Source organism: Emys orbicularis, chromosome 3, assembly GCF_028017835.1.
Source record: "Emys orbicularis isolate rEmyOrb1 chromosome 3, rEmyOrb1.hap1, whole genome shotgun sequence".
In the NCBI taxonomy this organism is placed as follows: Eukaryota; Metazoa; Chordata; order Testudines; family Emydidae; genus Emys; species Emys orbicularis.
In genome coordinates this window covers 154,374,025-154,393,671 of record NC_088685.1, presented here as the reverse complement: position 1 = coordinate 154,393,671, position 19,647 = coordinate 154,374,025, and the positions used below count along the sequence as shown (strand labels likewise).

General features: G+C 46.2%; 1 protein-coding gene across 1 annotated transcript in view; it reads left to right on the top strand.

Annotated features, from left to right (window-relative positions):
* The window catches only part of KCNK17 (potassium two pore domain channel subfamily K member 17), a 52,090-nt gene extending 38,920 nt beyond the window's left edge, over positions 1–13,170 (top strand). The window contains exons 3-5 of the mRNA XM_065401589.1: positions 6,677–6,843; positions 9,801–9,969; positions 12,908–13,170. Coding sequence (XP_065257661.1) covers positions 6,677–6,843; positions 9,801–9,969; positions 12,908–13,170 — 599 coding nt within the window. The remainder of the gene's footprint in view (positions 1–6,676; positions 6,844–9,800; positions 9,970–12,907) is intronic.
* The last annotated feature ends 6,477 nt before the right edge of the window (positions 13,171–19,647 follow it).

The following is a 19,647-nucleotide window of genomic DNA, read 5'->3' as shown; positions in this document are numbered from 1 at the left end:
AGCGGAATGAACTGAAAATGTGAATTGAAAACAGATCAATTAGATCCCATTAAACCTGTGTGTGGACACTCTCATTCTGAAATGAAGTGGCCTTAGACCACTTCAGTTTAATTCAGGGAATGAACTAAGGGTATGTCTACACTACGGGATTAATCCGAATTTATATAATTTTAATTTTGGAAACAGATTGTATAAAGTCGAATGTATGCGGCCACACTAAGCACATTAATTCGGCAGTGTGCGTCCATGTACCGGGGCTAGCGTCGATTTCCAGAGCGTTGCACTGTGGGTAGCTATCCCATAGCTATCCCATAGTTCCCGCAGTCTCCTCCGCCCATTGGAATTCTGGGTTGAGATCCCAATGCCTGATGGGGCCAAAAACATTGTCGCGGGTGGTTCTGGGTACATCCTCCCCCCTCTCCAGGGAAGCAACGGCAGACAACCGTTTCGCGCCTTTTTCCTGGGTGAACAGTGCAGACGCCATACCACGGCAAGCATGGAGCCCGCTCAGCTCAAGACAGCAGTCATGAACATTGTAAACACCTCGCGCGTTATCGTGCAGTTTATGCTGAACCAGAACCTGCAAAACCAGGCGGCGAGGAGTAGGCTATGGCAGCGCGGCGGCGAGAGTGATGAGGACATGGACATGGAATTCTATCAAACCGCGGGCCCCGGTGCTTTGGAGATCATGCTGTTAATGGGGCAGGTTATAGCCGTGGAACGCCGATTCTGGGCCCGGGAAACAAGCACAGACTGGTAGGACCGCATAGTGTTGCAGGTGTGGGACGATTCCCAGTGGCTGCGAAACTTTCGCATGCGTAAGGGCACTTTCATGGAACTTTGTGACTTGCTTTCCCCTGCCCTGAAGCGCCAGAATACCAAGATGAGAGCAGCCCTCACAGTTGAGAAGCGAGTGGCGATAGCCCTGTGGAAGCTTGCAACGCCAGACAGCTACCGGTCAGTCGGGAATCAATTTGGAGTGGGCAAATCTACTGTGGGGGCTGCTGTGATGCAAGTAGCCAAAGCAATCGCTGAGCTGCTGCTATGAAAGGTAGTGACTCTGGGAAATGTGCAGGTCATAGTGGATGGCTTTGCTGCAATGGGATTCCCTAACTGTGGTGGGGCGATAGATGGAACCCATATCCCTATCTTGGCACCGGAGCACCAGGGTACCCAGTACATAATCCACAAGGGGTACTTTTCAATGGTGCTGCAAGCACTTGTGGATCACAAAGGACGTTTCACCAACATCAACGTGGGCTGGCCGGGAAGGGTTCATGACGCTCGCGTCTTCAGGAACACTAATCTGTTTAAACGGCTGCAGCAAGGGACTTACTTCCCGGACCAGAAAATAACCGTTGGGGATGTTGAAATGCCAATAGTTATTCTTGGGGACCCAGCCTACCCCTTAATGCCATGGCTCATGAAGCCATACACAGGCAGCCTGGACAGGAGTCAGGAGCTGTTCAACTACAGGCTGATCAAGTGCAGAATGGTGGTGGAATGTGCATTTGGCCGTTTAAAAGGTCGCTGGCGCTCGTTACTGACTCGGTCAGACCTCAGCCAAACCAATATCCCCATTGTTCTTGCTGCTTGCTGTGTGCTCCACAATCTCTGTGAGAATAAGGGGGAGACTTTTATGGCGGGGTGGGAGGCTGAGGCAAATCGCCTGGCTGCTGCTTATGCGCAGCCAGACACCAGGGCGATTAGAAGATCACACCAGGAAGCGCTGCGCATCAGAGAAGCTTTGAAAACCAGTTTCATGACTGGCCAGGCTACGGTGTGAAAGCTCTGTTTGTTGAAAACCCTCCCCCTTGATTGACTCATTCCCTGTAAGCAAACCACCCTCCCCCCTTAAATCACAGCTTGCTTTTAAAGGAAATAAAGTCACCAGTGTTTAAAAATAATGTATTCTTTATTAATTGATTATTAACATAGGGAGAGAACCGACAAGGTAACCTGTGTGAGGTTTGGGAGGAGGATAGGAGGGAAGTAAAAGGCCACTGAAAAAATTCAATATAATGACAGCCTTTTGGTTGGGCTGTCCACTGGGGTGGAGTGGGAGTGTGCACGGAGCCTCCCCCTCCCCACCCCCGCGTTCTTACACGTCTGGGTGAGGAGGATATGGAACATGGTGAGGGGGGAGGGAGGTTATACAGCGGCTGCAGCGGCAGTCTGTTATCCTGCTGCTGTTCCTGAAGCTCCACCAGATGCCGGAGCACGTCCGTTTGATCACGCAGCAGCCCCAGCGTTGCAGCCTGCCACCTCTCATCTCGAGCGTCCCTCATGACCTCACGTTCGCTGGCATCTTTCCTGTATTTAGATACCTTGTCCTTCCACTCATTCAAATGAGCTCTTTCATTGCGGGTGCATTCCATTATTTCCGAGAACATCTCGTCTCGCGTCCTCTTTCTCCGCCGCCTTATCTGAGATAGCCTTCAGGACGGAGGAGGGAGGCTTCAAAAATTTGCAGCTGCTGGAGGGATGGAAAAAAAGGAGAGAAGTTTTTAAAATGATACATTTTACAGAACAATGCTTATACTCTTTCATGGTGAATAACACTATTCACATTACATAGCACATGTGATTTCAGTACAAGGTCGCATTTTCCATCTTAATATTGAGTGCCTGTGGCTTTGGTGTTAGAGATCACAGACGCAGGTCCGGGCAACAGAATTCAGCTTGCATGCGGCCATGGTAAGCCATTGTCTTTCGGCTTCTGCGCCCTCCTTTCCCACATACCAAGCAAAGCCCGTTGACTGCTGCGGTTTTCCTGTTAACCTTCAGCAGCAGAAAACAAACTAACCCCCCCCCATCCAGTTCTCTGGGATGATCGCTTTATCCCTCCCCCCACCGCGTGGCTGGTATCAGGGAAGATCCCTGCAGAAACCAAACTAACCCCCCGCTCCCCCCTCCCGCCATGAATTATCTGGGATGATCGCTGTACCCCTCCCCCACTGCGTGGCTGGTATCAGGGAAGATCCCTGCTAGCCAAAGGCAAAAAGCTCAGTGCCAATTCCCCCCCCCCCCCCCCCCCCACGCTTGGCTAACTGCAGGGAAGGATTTCTTTTCAGCCACAGGCAAACAGCCCAGTAGGAACGGCCACCTCTGTCCCCTTAATTAAATTCCCGTATTTCAACCAGGTTACCATGAGCGATATCACTCTCCTGAGGATTACACAGTGAGATAAAGAACGGATGTTGCTTGAATGCCAGCAAACACCGGGACCATACGCTGCCAGGCTTTGTCATGCAATGATACCAGATTACTTGCTACTAGCATGGCGTGGTTAAGTGTCCTACTATGGAGGACGGAATAAGGCTGCACTGCCCAGAAACCTTCTGCAAAGGCTTTTGGAGTACCTCCAGGAGAGCTTTATGGAGATGTCCCTGGAGGATTTCCGCTCCATCCCCAGACACGTTAACAGACTTTTCTAGTAGCTGTACTGGCCGCGAATGCATCCCAAGTCCTCAGGGCAAATTAATCATTAAAAAACGCTTGCTTTTAAACCATGTTTTATATTTTAAAAGGTAAACTCACCTGAGGTCCCTTCCATGGGGTCATGGTCTTGGATACTGGCTTGGGAGGGTACTTCAGTCAGGCTGAGAAAAAGATCCTGGCTGTTGGGGAGAACGGAGTGCTGTGTGCTCTCCGCAAGCTCCTCGTCCTCCTCCTCCTTCTCCTCTTCTCCGTCCGCAGAATCCTCAGGTGTGGCTGATGAGATTACCCCCACCTCGGAATCCACGGTCAGAGGTGGGGTAGTGGTGGCGGCCCCCCCTAGAATTGCATGCAGCTCAGCATAGAAGCGGCATGTCTGCGGCTCTGACCCGGAGCGACCATTTGCCTCCTTTGTTTTCTGATAGGCTTGTCTGAGCTCCTTGACTTTCACGCGGCACTGCTCTGAGTCCCTATTGTGGCCTCTCTCCATCATGCCCTTGGAGATTTTTTCAAAAGTTTTGGCATTTTGTCTTTTCGAACGAAGTTCTGCTAGCACTGAATCCTCTCCCCATATAGCGATCAGATCCAGTACCTCCCGTACGGTCCATGCTGGTGCTCTTTTTCGATTATCGGCCTGCATGGTTATCTGTGCTGATGAGCTCTCTGTGGTCACCTATGCTCTCCTGTGCTGGGCAAACAGGAAATGAAATTCAAATGTTCGCGGGGCTTTTCCTGTCTACCTGGCCAGTGCATCCAAGTTCAGATTGCTGTCCAGAGCGGTCACAATGGTGCACTGTGGGATAGCTCTCGGAGGCCAATACCATCAAATTGTGGCCACACTAACCCTAATTCGAAATGACAATATCGATTTTGGCGCTACTCCGCTCATCGGGGTGGAGTACAGAAATCGATTTTAAGAGCCCTTTATTTCAAAATAAATGGCTTCGTTGTGTGGACGGGTGCAGGGTTAATTTGATTTAACGCTGCTAAATTCGAATTAAACTCATAGTGTAGACCAGGCCTAAGTGAGTTAAGCTAAAGCCACTTCTGAATAAGAGCTTCCACATGGATTAAATCAATGAGTTTTAATATAGGCACTTTAACAGCACACCTTCGGTTCATTTGACTTACACAATGATACTCAGGAAAGCTAACACATGCCCTAAGTGAGATGACAGCATCAGGTTTGGGTGGCACAAAGGCCCTATCTAGATTGCAGTTAGGTCTGGTTTTGGAGACAGTACAACCCCCATGTAGATGCACTGCTCTGGTGTAAGGCAGAGCTTGCACTAGTGCAACCTACTTACTGGGGTCAGTCCCAGTTTGCATTGGTGCAGTGTTCACCATAGCACTACCTGGCTGTGTTTACACTGGTACTAATTTGCCTAGTATAGCCATGCCCAAAGGGAAAGGTGGGTCTGATCTCTGTGAACACTGAGATAGGTTCGGCCTCCTCTCGGGTTGCTCTGTTTCCCAAAGTGATCCTAACAATATAGTCCTTCCTACCTTTGCCAGCTTTTCCTCCCACACAGCACTAAGGCTGTGGAAAGCTTTAGTGCTGGAATGAGAAATCAGGGATGAAAAAGAAGAGCTGCCCAAGCCAATACACAACCTTTGTTAATTTTAAACAGGGTAGGAGAGGAAACTCAGGGCTGGCTGGTTATATAGATATGCATTGGGTCAGCATGACTCCTGTTTGAGTTTCAGCTTTCCTGGCTCAACACCTCCCAGCTCTGTCTCCTCAGGACCAAAGGAACCTGTGAAATGCCCTGGGTCTAATGTCCAGGAGAGAATCTGGAAACAGTCAGAATTTGCAACACGCCTAGGAATAGACCCTACCATAGAAACACCCCACATGTTCTCTCATAGGTAGCCTACCCTGCCCAAACCATCTAGCACCCTCTTTTGTCACGTGCCTGGTCCCCTTTAACTTCTTGCTCCCTTTGCTCTGTACAGAGCTACAGCTTGTGCAAGGGACTCTATGGACAATTGCATTTAAAAAAATCTCTGCTTAAAGAACATTAAGGTTGCAAAGTCAAGCACCCAAACATTAGGAAATGCCTGTGCAACCTTAATGCAGCACTCATGGACGTGTGCATTGTGATCGTTGTTAATTAGATGATCACATACTTTTTTCTCCAAGACCCCTGCCTCCTGCAAGGGACCGAACTTTAGAGCTAGCCCTTTGAAGAGCTGTTCTTCACCTGAAATATCAGAAGGTGTTAAGTGCCGTGTATGTTAAAAGCTGGTCCTGACAAGTGATTCAGGGTCAACAGAGCAAAGGAAGGTGTGGGGGACCCTGGATATGGACTTGGGTTGCTAACCCAGGCTGAAGCAGTTGGCACCACATCTTCACTACTGCTGTTACCTGCAGGTGCTAGATTAAAGCAAGCATGGGTGTGCTTACCTGTGCTACATTCACATCTTCATTTGCTGCATAGACCTGTCCTCACACCTAAAACTACTCCCTAGAGGGGCATGTCCTCCAGATACTGAAGATCGGGGGCGGGGGGAGGGGGGAGATGTTGGCTCTTTTGCAGAGGGATAAAGACTTTCAATGCAGTTTAGGCTTCTAAGTGACAAGGCCACTTTTGAAAATGGGACATAGGTTCATCAGCCACATGGGCACTTTTGAAAATGTTACTCTGTGTCACCCCGTCACTTAACTTAAAGGCATCCTGCAAAAAGAAACAAAAATTGCATGTAATTTTTATTCCTCTTTCTTATAATGTAAACGAAGCAAGAAGTGCACAAGCCTAATTGTGTTTGTTTCTGAGTCACACTTCAAAAGAAGAGGCCAAAATTTATGTAGTGTCTAAAGACAAGCAATGTTTTATGGTCTAGATAGTCTTCTACTGGCAGTTGTCTAACAAATCCTATTCCCAATGCCACACTGACGTCAATAATACTCACTCAAGAACAAAGAAGTAAATATTCCTGTCAAATCCCTGGCTTGGGCAGTGGGTAAGGGGAGGAAATTCAGCATGGCAAATGGAAATGTGGGGGGGGGGGGGGGAGAAATTGGCAAGGAAAGACATTTTATTTTCCAGCCTCTGAGAGGATATTACAAACAATGGGGAGTAATAAAAATTATACATGGGGTGGGGGGGCTGGCATGGTCCCTTTAGAGCAGTGACCTCCCATTCCTAGGATAGAAGATGGAGGTCTAGAGCTGTGGGGGAGGAGGGCAGGCAGAGAGTGCATCAGAATTTACCCTGCTCTGTTCCTTTCCTGCCAGGCTATGGGAACCTGAGCCCCAGCACTGTGAGTGCTCAGATCTTCTGCATCTTCTTTGCCCTCTTTGGGATTCCTTTGAACCTCATCCTCCTGAACCGGATTGGGCACCTGATGCTGTCTGGGGTTCAGCGATGTGCCAAGCGCCTGGGGGAGAAGTTGCACTGGCAGGTAAGCAGTCTGGCCATAAGCGTCTGATCCACACATTAAGGTGGAGGGGTTGTCTGGTTGATGGGGGTGAATTACCCAGTAAGGGAAGCACTGATTACTCTGCATTAACCTTTGGTTTATAGGAGCCAAATCATCTGTACTGATATCACAAGGAGCTGTTAGTTAATTGATAGCTTTACTTACTGTTCTGATGAACAGCTTCCCCTATAGCAGGGGTGGGCAAACTTTTGGGCCTGAGAGCCACATCTGGGTGGGGAAATGGCATGCAGGGCCATGAATGTAAGGCTGGGGCAGAGGGTTGGGGGTGCGGGAGGGGATGCGGTGTGCAGGAAGGGGCTCAGGGCAGGAGGATGAGGTGCAGGACCATTCCTGGTCTCCTATGTTTAAAAAGGATGAACTGAAACTGGAACGGGTACAGAGAAGGGCCACTAGGATGATCCGAGGAATGGAAAACCTTTCCTATGAAAGGAGACTCGAGGAGCTCGGTTTGTTTAGCCTAACCAAAAGAAGGCTGAGGGGGGATATGATTGCTCTCTTTAAATATATCAAAGGGATTAATACCAAGGAGGGAGAGGAATTATTTCAGCTGAGTAGTAATGTGGACACGAGAACGAATGGATATAAACTGGCCGTGGGGAAGTTTAGGCTTGAAATTAGAAGAAGGTTTCTAACCGTCAGAGGGGTGAAATTTTGGAACAGCCTTCCGAGGGAAACGGTGGGGGCGAAAGACCTTTCTGGCTTCAAGATTAGGCTTGATAAGTTTATGGAGGGAATGGTTTGAAGGGATTATGTGATTTTAGTCAATTAGTCATTAACGTGCCATCGCGGGTAAAATGAGGGTCCGGCTGTAGAATCTTGCCTGTATGCTCGGGGTACTGCTGATCGCCATATTTGGGGTCGGGAAGGAATTTTCCTCCAGGGTAGATTGGCAGAGGCCCTGGAGGTTTTTCGCCTTCCTCCGCAGCATAGGGCAGGAGTCGCAGGCTGGAAGATTCTGTTGTGGGTGGGTCAGCTTTTGTGGCCTGCATCATGCGGGAGGTCAGACTAGATGACCATATTGGTCCCTTCTGACCTTAAAGTCTATGAGTCTATGAGGAGGAGTGTGGGAGGGGGCTCAGGACAGGGGGTTGGGGTGCAGGAGGGGTGCGGGGTGTGGCAGGGGGTTGGAGTGCGGGGAGGGGTGCGGGAGGAGGCTCAGGGCAGGGGGTTGGGGTGCAGAGTGCAGGAGGGGGCTCAGGGTAGGGGCTTGGGGTGCAGGAGTGGTGCAGAGTGCAGGAGGGGACTCAGGGCAGGGGGTTAGGGTGCAGGAGGGGTTCGGCATGTGCAATTCCAAATACAGTCTGATTCTCTCTGTCACAAGAGAGTTCCCTCCACTGTTTCTCTGTTCTATTGTTTACTAGCTAATCTCAAAGGAGCCATTCCTCCCTGACATGGGCCCTATTGAATCCCTGACATGGAACTCAGAAATATACATTGCATACCCAGACGTTTTAAAATATACAACATGTATTTTCCTGGAGGTGGGAAAGAATTTCTGTCCGAGGCACATGCTACTAACACATTTCAACTTTAGGCTGTGCTATAAGACCCTGAAAACTGACTGATAGCAGAAGTGCTGATACTGCCTTCTCTACAGCAAAAGTTTTCCACTGGCGATCAAGGGACATCTGGTGATACACAGCAAACTGGTTTATCCTGGGTTGTCACTCCTTGTCTTCAGCTGCAATAAAAGAAGCTAGTAATACATTAAATACTTCCCTAATTCTAATATCCCATTACTATTATGGGAAGTAATAGTGGTAGTTGCCACAGAGATGTTGGGTGAAATCCTGATCCCACTGAAGACAATGGGGGGTTTGATATCAGTGGAGTCAGGATTTCACCCATGTGTGTGATCACAAATAGGATGGGAGGTGGTCCACATGCAGGGCCGGCTCCAGGCACCAGCTTAACAAGCAGGTGCTTGGGGTGGCTAAGGGAAAGGGGCGGCACCAGCGGCAATTCGGGGGCGGCAGGTCCCTCACTCCCTCTAGGAGCGAAGGACCTGCCACAGAACTGCTGCCGCCGATCGCGGCTTTTTTTTTTTTTTGCTTGGGGCGGCAGAAATGCTGGCGCCGGCCCTGTCCACAGGACTGTGACCATGAAGGGCAGTGTCCACAAGCTAATCTCTGTATTAACAACTGGTCTCCAAGAAGAGAATGTTTGCAGCTCCCTGCTCTGTAGCACTGTGAATGGTGCCATTGTCCTCCTATAAATAAAAGGAGAAAAATGCCCTAAGACAGGGGTCGGCAACCTTTCAGAAGTGGTGTGCCAAGTCATCATTTATTTACTGTAATTTAAGGTTTCGCGTGCCAGTAATACATTTTACATTTACAGGGGCCGGAACCCCGGCTGGCAGAGGCCAGCGGACGGAACCCCAGACCAGCAGTGGGGGCGGCAGACTGAGCCGCTCAGCCCGCTGCTGGTCTGGGGTTCCGTCCGCTGGCTCCTGCCAGGCGGGGTCCCAGCCACCGGCCCTGCTCAGCCTGCTGCCCGTCCGGGGTTCCATTCATCCAGGCAGGCAGCGGACTGAGCGGGGCCGGCGGCCGGGACCCCAGCTGGCAGTAGAGTGCCACTAAAAATCAACTCGCCTGCGCCTTTGGCACGCGTGCTGCAAGTTGCCGACCCCTGCCCTAAGAGGTTCTAACTGAGACTTATGGGCAAAGGGCTTGTGATGTCCCTTTGCACAGGGTGAACTTTGCCTGGCCTGGACAAGACAAAAACCTTTGGTTTTGGCCCAGCCAACTTCGCTCATGCCATTGGATGCAGTGCCTGAGCTAGATCATCAATCTTGTCTTGACCGCACACGTGTCTATCAACTTCAGCGACGTGCTCAAGAAGTGCTGAGCCCTCTGTTTGCTGTCTGCTCTAATCTTCCAGCTTTATATCTGGTGGGTTTTTCTTTTCTGTTTGACTAGGAGGCAGCAACCATATTGACAAGGACCTGTGCACTGGTGACTGGCTTGTTGCTGTTCCTCCTGCTACCCCCATTTCTGTTCTCTGTGATAGAAGGCTGGACCTATGAAGAAGGATTCTACTATTCCTTCGTTACCCTCAGCACAATAGGCTTTGGAGATTATGTGATTGGTAAGTAGCTGGGATTTCATCACTCTCACCTAATGGAAGCCAATAAACAGTGTGTGGCATACTGGAGACCCATTTGGCAGTTTTAACCCTTTAAAGATTCCCAGGACTGACAAATGCACTGTGGTAGGTGGCTGACTTGGAGGGGTCCTAGAGAGCCAGGTCATGCATGGTGACTCCTCTGTATGGCAAGAAGTGGAAAGCAATCTCTTCAAGTCCTTCTGCATCTAGCCACCCTGCGCCTTGTGAGACCAGAACTAGTCAGAGCATTATAGCCTTCATCGTGAGGTCTGATATTAAAATGTGCTGTAAGCAACGGAAAACCTCGACACCTAGAGCATTTTGTCTTGTCCTGATCCTACTCTACAAACAGATTGTCACTACCTTCTCCTCTGTCAAATCCAAGAGACGCCTAGGTTTAGACTGTCAGGCAGCAGGGGCAGAGTGTTCGCAGCTTCCAAAACCCTTTGCCAGAGGAAACAGACTGAGCCCAACCCTGACTGTGTTCAGATTGAAACATAGCACACGCCTTTTTGATAAAGCTTTTCCAATTGAAAACACGAGATATAGAAGCACGCACACCCCTGAAGGCCTGGGAAAGAGAGGAAAACACCTTTTTATAGACTCTTCCCCCCCACCCCACCCCATTTCTTCAAAACTCTTGTTTGGTGCTTAATTGCCTTAGTGATGGGCACCTTTGCCTGTCTCTATGTCAATCAGATTCTACTCCCCATCTTATGCAGAGGCTTGACTGCTGAGGAGCTCTGTAAGCTGCCTTCCATAACCAGCCTAATACCATAGGAATATTGGGCTCAATACAGGAGTAACTGGATAAAACTCTATGGCCTGTCTTATTCAATAATGGTGCCTTCTGGCCTTAAAATCTATAACTCTACACTCCCGGTCAACCCTCCTGCTGTACGGATGCTGCAGCGTGGCTCACATCCTCTGTCTAATTGGATTGTTCCAAACGCCTTACCCATCAGGTGAACTCCTGTGGAGGGGAAAGCTTTCTCCATGGATCAAATGGTCCATCGCGTTGCCATTTTCACTTCTTTTTGTAGAAGCCATTTTGCTAATGGCTGTTAAACCTCAGGGTGAAGTTCGCACTGGTGAAAGGTTCCTGATTGACAGCCAAGGAACCTACAAGAGTCTCTCTGGCTGAAATTCACCTTTGTGCAGAAAGCTGGTGTGAAGCCTATGGGTTACTTAAACCCCATGCTTAAGTGGGACGCAGGTGGTGCATAGGTTTTGCATTCATCTCTGCGTAGGGCTGAATTGCACCCTTGATGTACAGACTGGGAAGAATGTAGGCAAAGTGGCAGGCTTGTTTATTACCAGGATTGGGCTATTTACAAACCAGTGGAGATTACTCAACATTAAATAAGTAAGATGATTATAAATGACCTGGCACCAGGTGAGAGCTGCCTGGCAACTTTGCTGTGCTGGTATGTTTTTTTTAATTCTGCCATTTTGTATCCTTTTCCGTCATGTTTGCACAGCCCATGGGTTTTCTGTGGTGAAAATGACAAATCTTCCCATTAAAAATGAATGCTAGGAGCCAAGCGGCAATAAATAAAACATTAATGCAAGCACTTTATCTCCTGCTTGTGATTTTAATCTAGTGTATATTTGTGTCTGTGAGCAGATGCCTTTCCCAAACTGTTTTCTCAACACAGTCCATGCAGGAGGTAGAAACCAAACTCACCCCCTTTCTGGGGTTTGGCTTTATTATATTCCCATAGCACCTAGGAGCCCTTGACAAACAGATGGTATCTGCCCAAAGAGCTTACAATCTAAGTAACCAAGAAATCAACCAGAGGTAACATAAAGTTCAGTTCAAACCTTCTCCCCAGGCTTGTCTGCTCCTAGGGTTTCTCCCACAGGACTGCTCAGGCCTTACCTTAGATTCCCCCCTCTCACCTCACTCATATGCCAGGTGGCTCAACGCGCACCTGTGAGTAAGCAGAAGCCCCTTACCCTTCTCCCAGTCAGGAACACCTATTAATAGGGAAGGGTATTTCAAGCAAACACTGCCCTCCTGTGACAGTATTTTAGTGCTTAACAAAAACCGGAGGCAGATAGGATTACGTAAATGTAACCACATCCATGGGCCTGCCAACAATTTCATTTTGAAAGTGGATCGAGTTTTGGTTTTCTTCTTTATGGTCATATTTACAATTCACAGTGAATTTATGAGCTGTTGCTGACAGCCATGAAACTGGTCTGTTTTACAGTGCATGCCTGTCCGTGAGATAGCTGGCATGTTCACATTTTGTACAGGGAGCAGTATCATTCTGTGATATTTCCACCAGGCTACACCAGCCAGCATGGAGAGTTATAGCTGTCCCATATTTCTATCTAATCCATTACGTTTTTATACCACACCTGTTGCTGTAGTATCTGAACACCACTCTTGCCATCACAGGCACTGACTTTTCAAAGTGCCGGGAGGTGCTCGACCCCTTGCTCCGTTCCTCTTCCTGCCCCGCTCCACTCCTGCCCCGCCTCTTCCTGCCCAGTCCCGCTCCCCCTCCCTCAAGCATGGCACGTCCTCTCTCCTCCCCCTTCCCCCTCAGCCTCCTGCACGCTGCAAAACAGCTTTCACGGTGGGGGAGAGGAGGAGGCGCTGATCCACGGGGCCCGCCAGCGGGCAGGAGGTGCTGTGAGGGGAAGATGATAGGGGGGCTGCCAGTGCGTGCTCAGCACCCACCATTTTTTTCCCCATGGGTGCTCCAGCCCTGGAGCACCCATGGAGTCTGCGCTTATGCTTGCCATGCTGCAGGGATGTAAAGGGTCCATGGCTTTTCCGAGGGTTGCTGATGAGCAGACACCAACAGTCCTTCCCAACCCAAGCCTCTGCTTTAGCTTTAGCTATAAAGTTTCTCTTACGGCACTCTTGGCCCAATGGCTATAAATGTTTGGGGTATTTTTCTTCCAGGGATGAACCCAGACCTCACCTACCCTTCCTGGTACAAGAACCTGGTATCTGTGTGGATCCTCTTTGGGATGGCCTGGCTGGCCCTGGTCATCAACCTGTGCATCACCTTGCTAGAGAACTCTAGTGACCTCTGCCAGTGTGGCAAGAAGAAGAGCAAAGAGCTGGAGCGGGAGTTAATGGATTGCAACAAAAATACCAGCCCGAGGCCTGATGACGTGGAGAACTGCAGCAGCAAGGACACAAAACCTGAAGGCGCAAACTGAATGACGCGCACAGAGCTTCTCTGAGACAATGTAAACTTTGCAGAAGGAACATCTGATGGGCTAGTCCTCTTTGGTGTGCCAGGAGTTGTAGCACCGTTCTGCTTAGAATGCTTGGCATAGAGTTCAGCCAGACAGCAGAATTGAGTTTGGGGAGACTCTACTGTGAATCAAGTGATCGAAACAAAATGTTGCATTTTCATATTTTGAGAGATAGAAGGGAAAACCAAAAGCACTTTTTAGTGCCACTGGCTCCAGGGCTTATTTCATCCCAATGATTACAAAGTCTGCTTTTGATCTGGACACAGACTGGATTGTAAATAGTTTGATAAATAGGAAAATCTGAAAAAAGAAATTATTGTGAGATTCTCATGGCATAAAGACCACAGTGGTCTGTGTGTTCCTATGCACTAGTACCTCCTGATGGATGGAATGCTAGAACTGCTCATGTGGCATTCTGTCAAGCTCATGAGACTGATCAAGGGGTTTCCTGTTGAAATAACTCCCCAGAAATCCTTTGTGCTGCTTAAAAAGAGCTTATGGATTCTAGTGCCTGGTACCCTTCGGATATACATTCCCAGTCTTCTCATTCAGTCTTTCCTCCTGTGCTACCAGCATCCTAAATCATGCATTTTGAAAATCTGGTCTTTTAGGCCAGGTTTGAGATTTTGGATGAGTCACCCACTGTCTGCATGGGACCCATGTTCAAGAAAAGCAATGGGCAGAAGAGAATGTGATGGATGTAAAAGGTAGTCTTTTGAGGTAGAGGGTTCAGCATTTAGAAATAGGGGGCCAGGAGCATGACAATACAGACATTTGAGTTATTCACCGTCTCCCAGGGTCAAAGGTCCTGGAATGCTTCCAAAAAGTGGAAGCTATGGCTGTCAAGCGATTTAAAAAAATTAATCGTGATTAATGTGCTGTTAAACAATAATAGAATACTACTTATATAAATATTTTTGGATATTTTCCACATTTTCAAATATATTGATTTCAATTACAATGCAGAATACAAAGTGTACAGTGCTCACTTTATATTTATTTTTATTATAAATTTCTGAACTGTAAAAATAAAAAATAGTATTTTTCAATTTACCTAATACAAGTACTGTAGTGCAATCTCTTTATCATGAAATTTGAACTTACAAATGTAGAATTATGTACAAAAAATGCATTCAAAAATAAAACAATGTAAAACTTTAGAGCCTACAAGTCCACTCAGTCCTACTTCTTGTTCAGCCAATTGCTCACACAAACAAGTTTGTTTACATGTGCAGGAGATAATGCTGCCCGCTTCTTGTTTACAGTGTCACCTGAAAGGGAGAACAGGCGTTTGCATGGCACTGTTGTAGCTGGCGTTGCAAGGTATTTACATGCCAGATACACTAAAGATTCATATGTCCCTTCATGCCTCAACCACCATTCCAGAGGACATGCGTCCATGCTGATGGGTTCTGCTTGATAACAATCCAAAGCAGTGAAGTCCAACGCATGTTAATTTTAATCATCTGAGTCAGATGCCACCAGCAGAAGGTTGGTGGTTCAGGTTCTGTAGTTTCCACATCAGAGTGTTGCCCTTTTAAGATTTCTGTAACATGCTCTGCACCTAGTCCTTCTCAGCTTTTGGAAGGCACTTCAGATTCTTAAACCTTGGGTCGAGTGCTGAGCCATCTTTAGAAATCTCACATTGGTACCTTCTTTGCGTTTTGTCAAATCTGCAGTGAAAGTGTTCTTAAAATGAACAACATGCTGGGTCATCATCCAAGACTGCTATAAAATGAAATATATGGCAGAATGTGGGTAAAACACATAGCAGGAGACATACAATTCTCCCCCAAGGAGTTCAGTCAAATTTAATTAACATATTTTTTTTTAATAAGCATCATCAATATATTTGAAAATGTAGAAAAACATCCAAAATATTTAATAAATTTCATTTGGTATTCTATTGTTTAACAGTGTGATTAAAACTGTGATTAATCGTGAGTAATTTTTTAATCACAATTAATTTTTTTGAGTTAATCACGTGAGTTAACTGCAATTAATTGACAGCCCTAGTGGAAACCTGGGCAAATTGCTAAGGATGACTACAAAAGAATAGTAGAAGCATGCAGGGACAAAATCAGGCTAAGGCACAAAATGAGATACACCTAGAAAGGAACATAAAAGGCTATAAGAAATGGTTCTGTAAATACATTGAAGAAGCAAGAGACAGATGAAGGAAAGTGTAGGTTCACTACTTAGCATGGAAGGAGAACTAATAACAAATGTCAGCAGTAAAGCTGGGGTATTTAATGCCTATTTTGCTTCACTCTTCACTAAAAAGGTTAATTATCACCAAATGGTTAACACAATACTAACAAGGGAGAAGGAACACAAGCTAGAATAGGGAAAGAACAGGTTAAAGAATATTTAGATAAGTTACCGTAGGTATATTCAGGTCAGCAATACCTGATGAAATTCACCCTAGGGTACTTAAGGAAATCACTGATGCAATCTTGGACCCGTTATTGATTATCCTTGAGACCATCTGGAGGACAGATGAGGTCCTAGAGGACTGGAGAAGGGAAACATAGTACTTATCTTTATAAAGGGGAACAAAGAGGATGTGAGGAATTATAGACTAGTCAGCCTAACTTTGATACCTGGAAAGATACTGGAACAAATTATTAAACAATCAATTTGTAAATTCCTAGAGAATATTAGAAAAATAAGTAATAGCCAACATAGATTTGTCAAGAGCAAATCATGCGAAACCAACCTAATTTCCTTCTTTGGCCAGGTTACGGGCCTAGTGGATGTGGGGGAAGCTGCAGATATGATATATCTTGATATTAGTAAGGCTTTTGATACACTTCCATATGAAAATCTCATAAGCAAACTAGGGAAATGTGGTCTAGATGAAATTACTATAAATTGGGTCCAAAACTGGATGACAGACTGCACTCAAAGAGTGCTGTCAAACTGAACTAATCTGTCTAGTTGGGCTCTCAGGGGTCTGTCCTGGGTCTGGGGTTATTCAACCTTTTCATTAATGACTTGGATAATGGAATGGAATGTCTGCTTATAAAATCTTTGGGTGACACAAAGTTGGGAGGGGGGTTGCAAGCACTTTGGAGGACAGAATTAGAATTCAAAATGACCTTGACAAATTGGAGAATTGGTCTGAAATCAACAAGATGAAATTCAATACAAACAACTACAAAGTACTACACTTAGGAATGAAAAATCAAGTGCACAAATACAAACTGGGGAATAACTGGGTAATCTGGGGGTTATAGTGGATCACAATTTGAATATGAGTCAACCATGTGATGCAGTTGCAAACAAGGCTAATGTTATTTTGGAGTGTGTAAACGGGAGTGTCTTATGTAAGACCTGGGAAGTAATTGTATCCCACTCTACTTGGCACTGTTGAGGTCTGACCTAAAGAACTGTGACCAGGTCTGGGCACCACACTTTCAAAAAGATGCAAACAAATTGGAGAGAGTCCAGAAGAACATGAAGAAATGGCTTAGAAAACCTGACATGAGGAAAGATTAAAAAACGGGATGTTTAGTCTTGAAAAAAGAAGGCTGAGCGGGGATCTGGGAACAGTCTTAAAATATTATTAAAGGCTGTTATAAAGAGGACAATGATCAATTATTCTCTATGTCCACTGAAGATAGGATAAGAAGTAATGGGCTTAATCTGCAGTAAGGGAGATTTAGGTTAGACATTAGGAAATACTTTTTAACTATAAGGGTAATTAAGCTCTGGAATAGACTTTCAAGGGAGGTTGTGGAATCCCCGTCACTGGAGGGTTCTAAGAGCAGGTTAGACAAACACCTGTCAGGGATGGTCCTGCCTCAGCACAGGGGATGGACTAGATGACATCTTAAGGTCCTACCAATCCTACATTTCTATTATTCTGAGTGTCAGAATAGACAGCTTTACAGTAGGACAGTCAGAAGTGCTGGTATGTGATGGCTCCAGTGTCATGAGGAACTTCAGGAAAGAAATCCTTTAGGCTGAACTTAGATTGTTTGGCAGAAGGTTGATGTCCAGAGATTCCACGGTAATGTTCTCTAACTACTATTTCAACAGGCAGGAGTATCAAGACAGGGGACTATAAGAAACCTCAATGTACAGTTGGGAATATGGTGTAGAGTGAGTGGGTTTAAATTGATTGGCCACTGGCTAATTATCTGGCGGCTTTTGAAGCTGTCTGACTTTTTCTGTGTTGCTCATGTATTTTATCTTATTTATTTATCTTTTCATTGATGGGCAGATGTTGAGGTTTTTATTAATGTTTATAATGGATTGGCCGAATGTTAAATAGTAAAAGAGTGTGGTCTCCTCTTCTTCCAAGTGCACAACTCCCCATATATTTGACTGCTGTTTTTAAAGCCAGATGGGTGGAAGACAATGGGAGAGATCCCATGTGGAAGAGGTTAAAAACCACTATCCTACCTCTTTCTTGAGTCTAGTTTGAAAGGTCACAGGCTCTGGGATTTCCACCTTTACCCCCATTCCACAACCTAAGAGAGCTCAGTCTAAAGAGGATTTTCTTGCTATTCATTTTAAACATCCTTTTTTCTCAATCTGTTCCCATTTTTCCTAGTTATCCTCCTTCACACACACACCCCAGAATATTTCCAATCCCTCCTTCAAATAATAAGACTGAGACTTGCAAAACCACCTAAGAGAGTTAGGCACCCATATCTCACTGAATTTCAATAAGAGTTGGGCACCTCACTCCTTTAGGCACTTTCAAAAATCCCACCTTGGGACTGTATTATGCCCTGCACACACACATCCCTAGTCACCATGCAGCCAGGCCAAGCTATTCATATTTAACGCTATTTTAATTTATTTTTGTAAATCATTCTCTCTGTCTCTCTCACCCCTCCTGCTCCTCTTTCTTGGTCTTTCTGAACTCCCTCCACGTGTCCATATCTTTCTAGTAACAAAGTGCCTGGAATCGCTCTTCTAATATCACTAATGTAGATATGAAATAACACTGGACCAAATACCATCTACCTGTCTGGGTACGTCTGTGGCTCCCCTCCACTAACATAATATCTGAGGATTTCCCCTTAGTACCCCCATTAGATCTCATCCCCCCCAACTCAACATATTGTCACTTATTAGTACTCTTTGTTGAAAGGTCTTCAGACAGCTTTCAATGCACATGAAGTCCATTATCATAGTTGAAACGTCCCCTACAAAATCCCAAGCCTTTGGTCTTTGCAGCATTCACTGCAAATGTGTGCTCTGGCCAAATGACATGGATAAATTTGTTCCTAGATGGAAGAGAAGAAGGCGGGGGAGAGGAAAGTTTTGTAACATAGTGAAAAACATCATCACCAGTGTGTCTAAGAAAACAGACCCTCTACCAAAATCTGGAAGGTTATCTGTTCAAGGGTAAATAAAAAAAACAAAACCACTGTGCTGTCATCACTCTTGTCACAGCTGACTTGGGATATTCCATAATCTTCATTGGAAAATTACAGACGTTCTTTGCTTTTTTTTTTTTTTTTTTTTAATTCTACAGCAAGGTCCTGGTGGATCTAACATTCTAGTCTTTGCCACAATAATTGTACAGTTTCCGTTAGTGATTTCAACCTAGCACTTCACTATTGTTATTCACAAGCCTATTCTTTCCTGGCTCCCTGTGTTTTGGGGGAAATAAAGGCCAGATTATTTATATTGTGATTATTGAACTAGTTATGCTACATCAGTGCCCAGAGATGTCAATCAAGATCGGAGCCCCACTGTGCTAAGCAGTTTACAAACACAAGCGCTTCCTCAGAGAGCTCACAATCTAAGAAGCGTGACCTACGAAAGGTGGTCTGGAGAGGGTACAACCAAATATATGGTTGTATGCTCACCAATATGCTCAGACTGCTTTGTGCTGCTGCAGAAATGTAAATCAGCCTTGAACCTGGTTTAATAGCCTGAGTGTACTATCGAATCTGTCCCCACCATTTTTGTGTATGTATATTGAAGCTCCAGCAAGGGCTCTCAGCACCTCATTTCCGATTGCCTTCAAGTAAGGGTATTCAGCACTCCAGCCAGACTCCCGATCCTGGTTTCAAGTCAGGGTAAGCTTCACCAATGCAAAGCAGAGCTTATTGCAGTTTACCCTGTTGACGCTAGGGGGTTGCACTCTGCAGCTACACCAGTCTCTAGTACTGATGACTGAAATCAAGGCAAATTCCCAGAGTATTCAAGGCCTAAGATCTTAAAGTAACAACTGTATAAGGCTTTCATCCTGCCCTGACAGATGGGAGGGATAGGTTTGATACTCTAATAGGTCTTTTCCACCACTGAATGGCTCATCAGTTCAAGTGGCTATGGTAACATCATCACTTGCAGTAGTAACACTGGCTACATGTCAGGTGGTGCTAAGGCAAACAATTGCCACATCTGCTGCCAAGCACTATTTTATTTTTTAGAAATCCAGATGTTTCATATAAGTAATTCAAATCCCCCAAA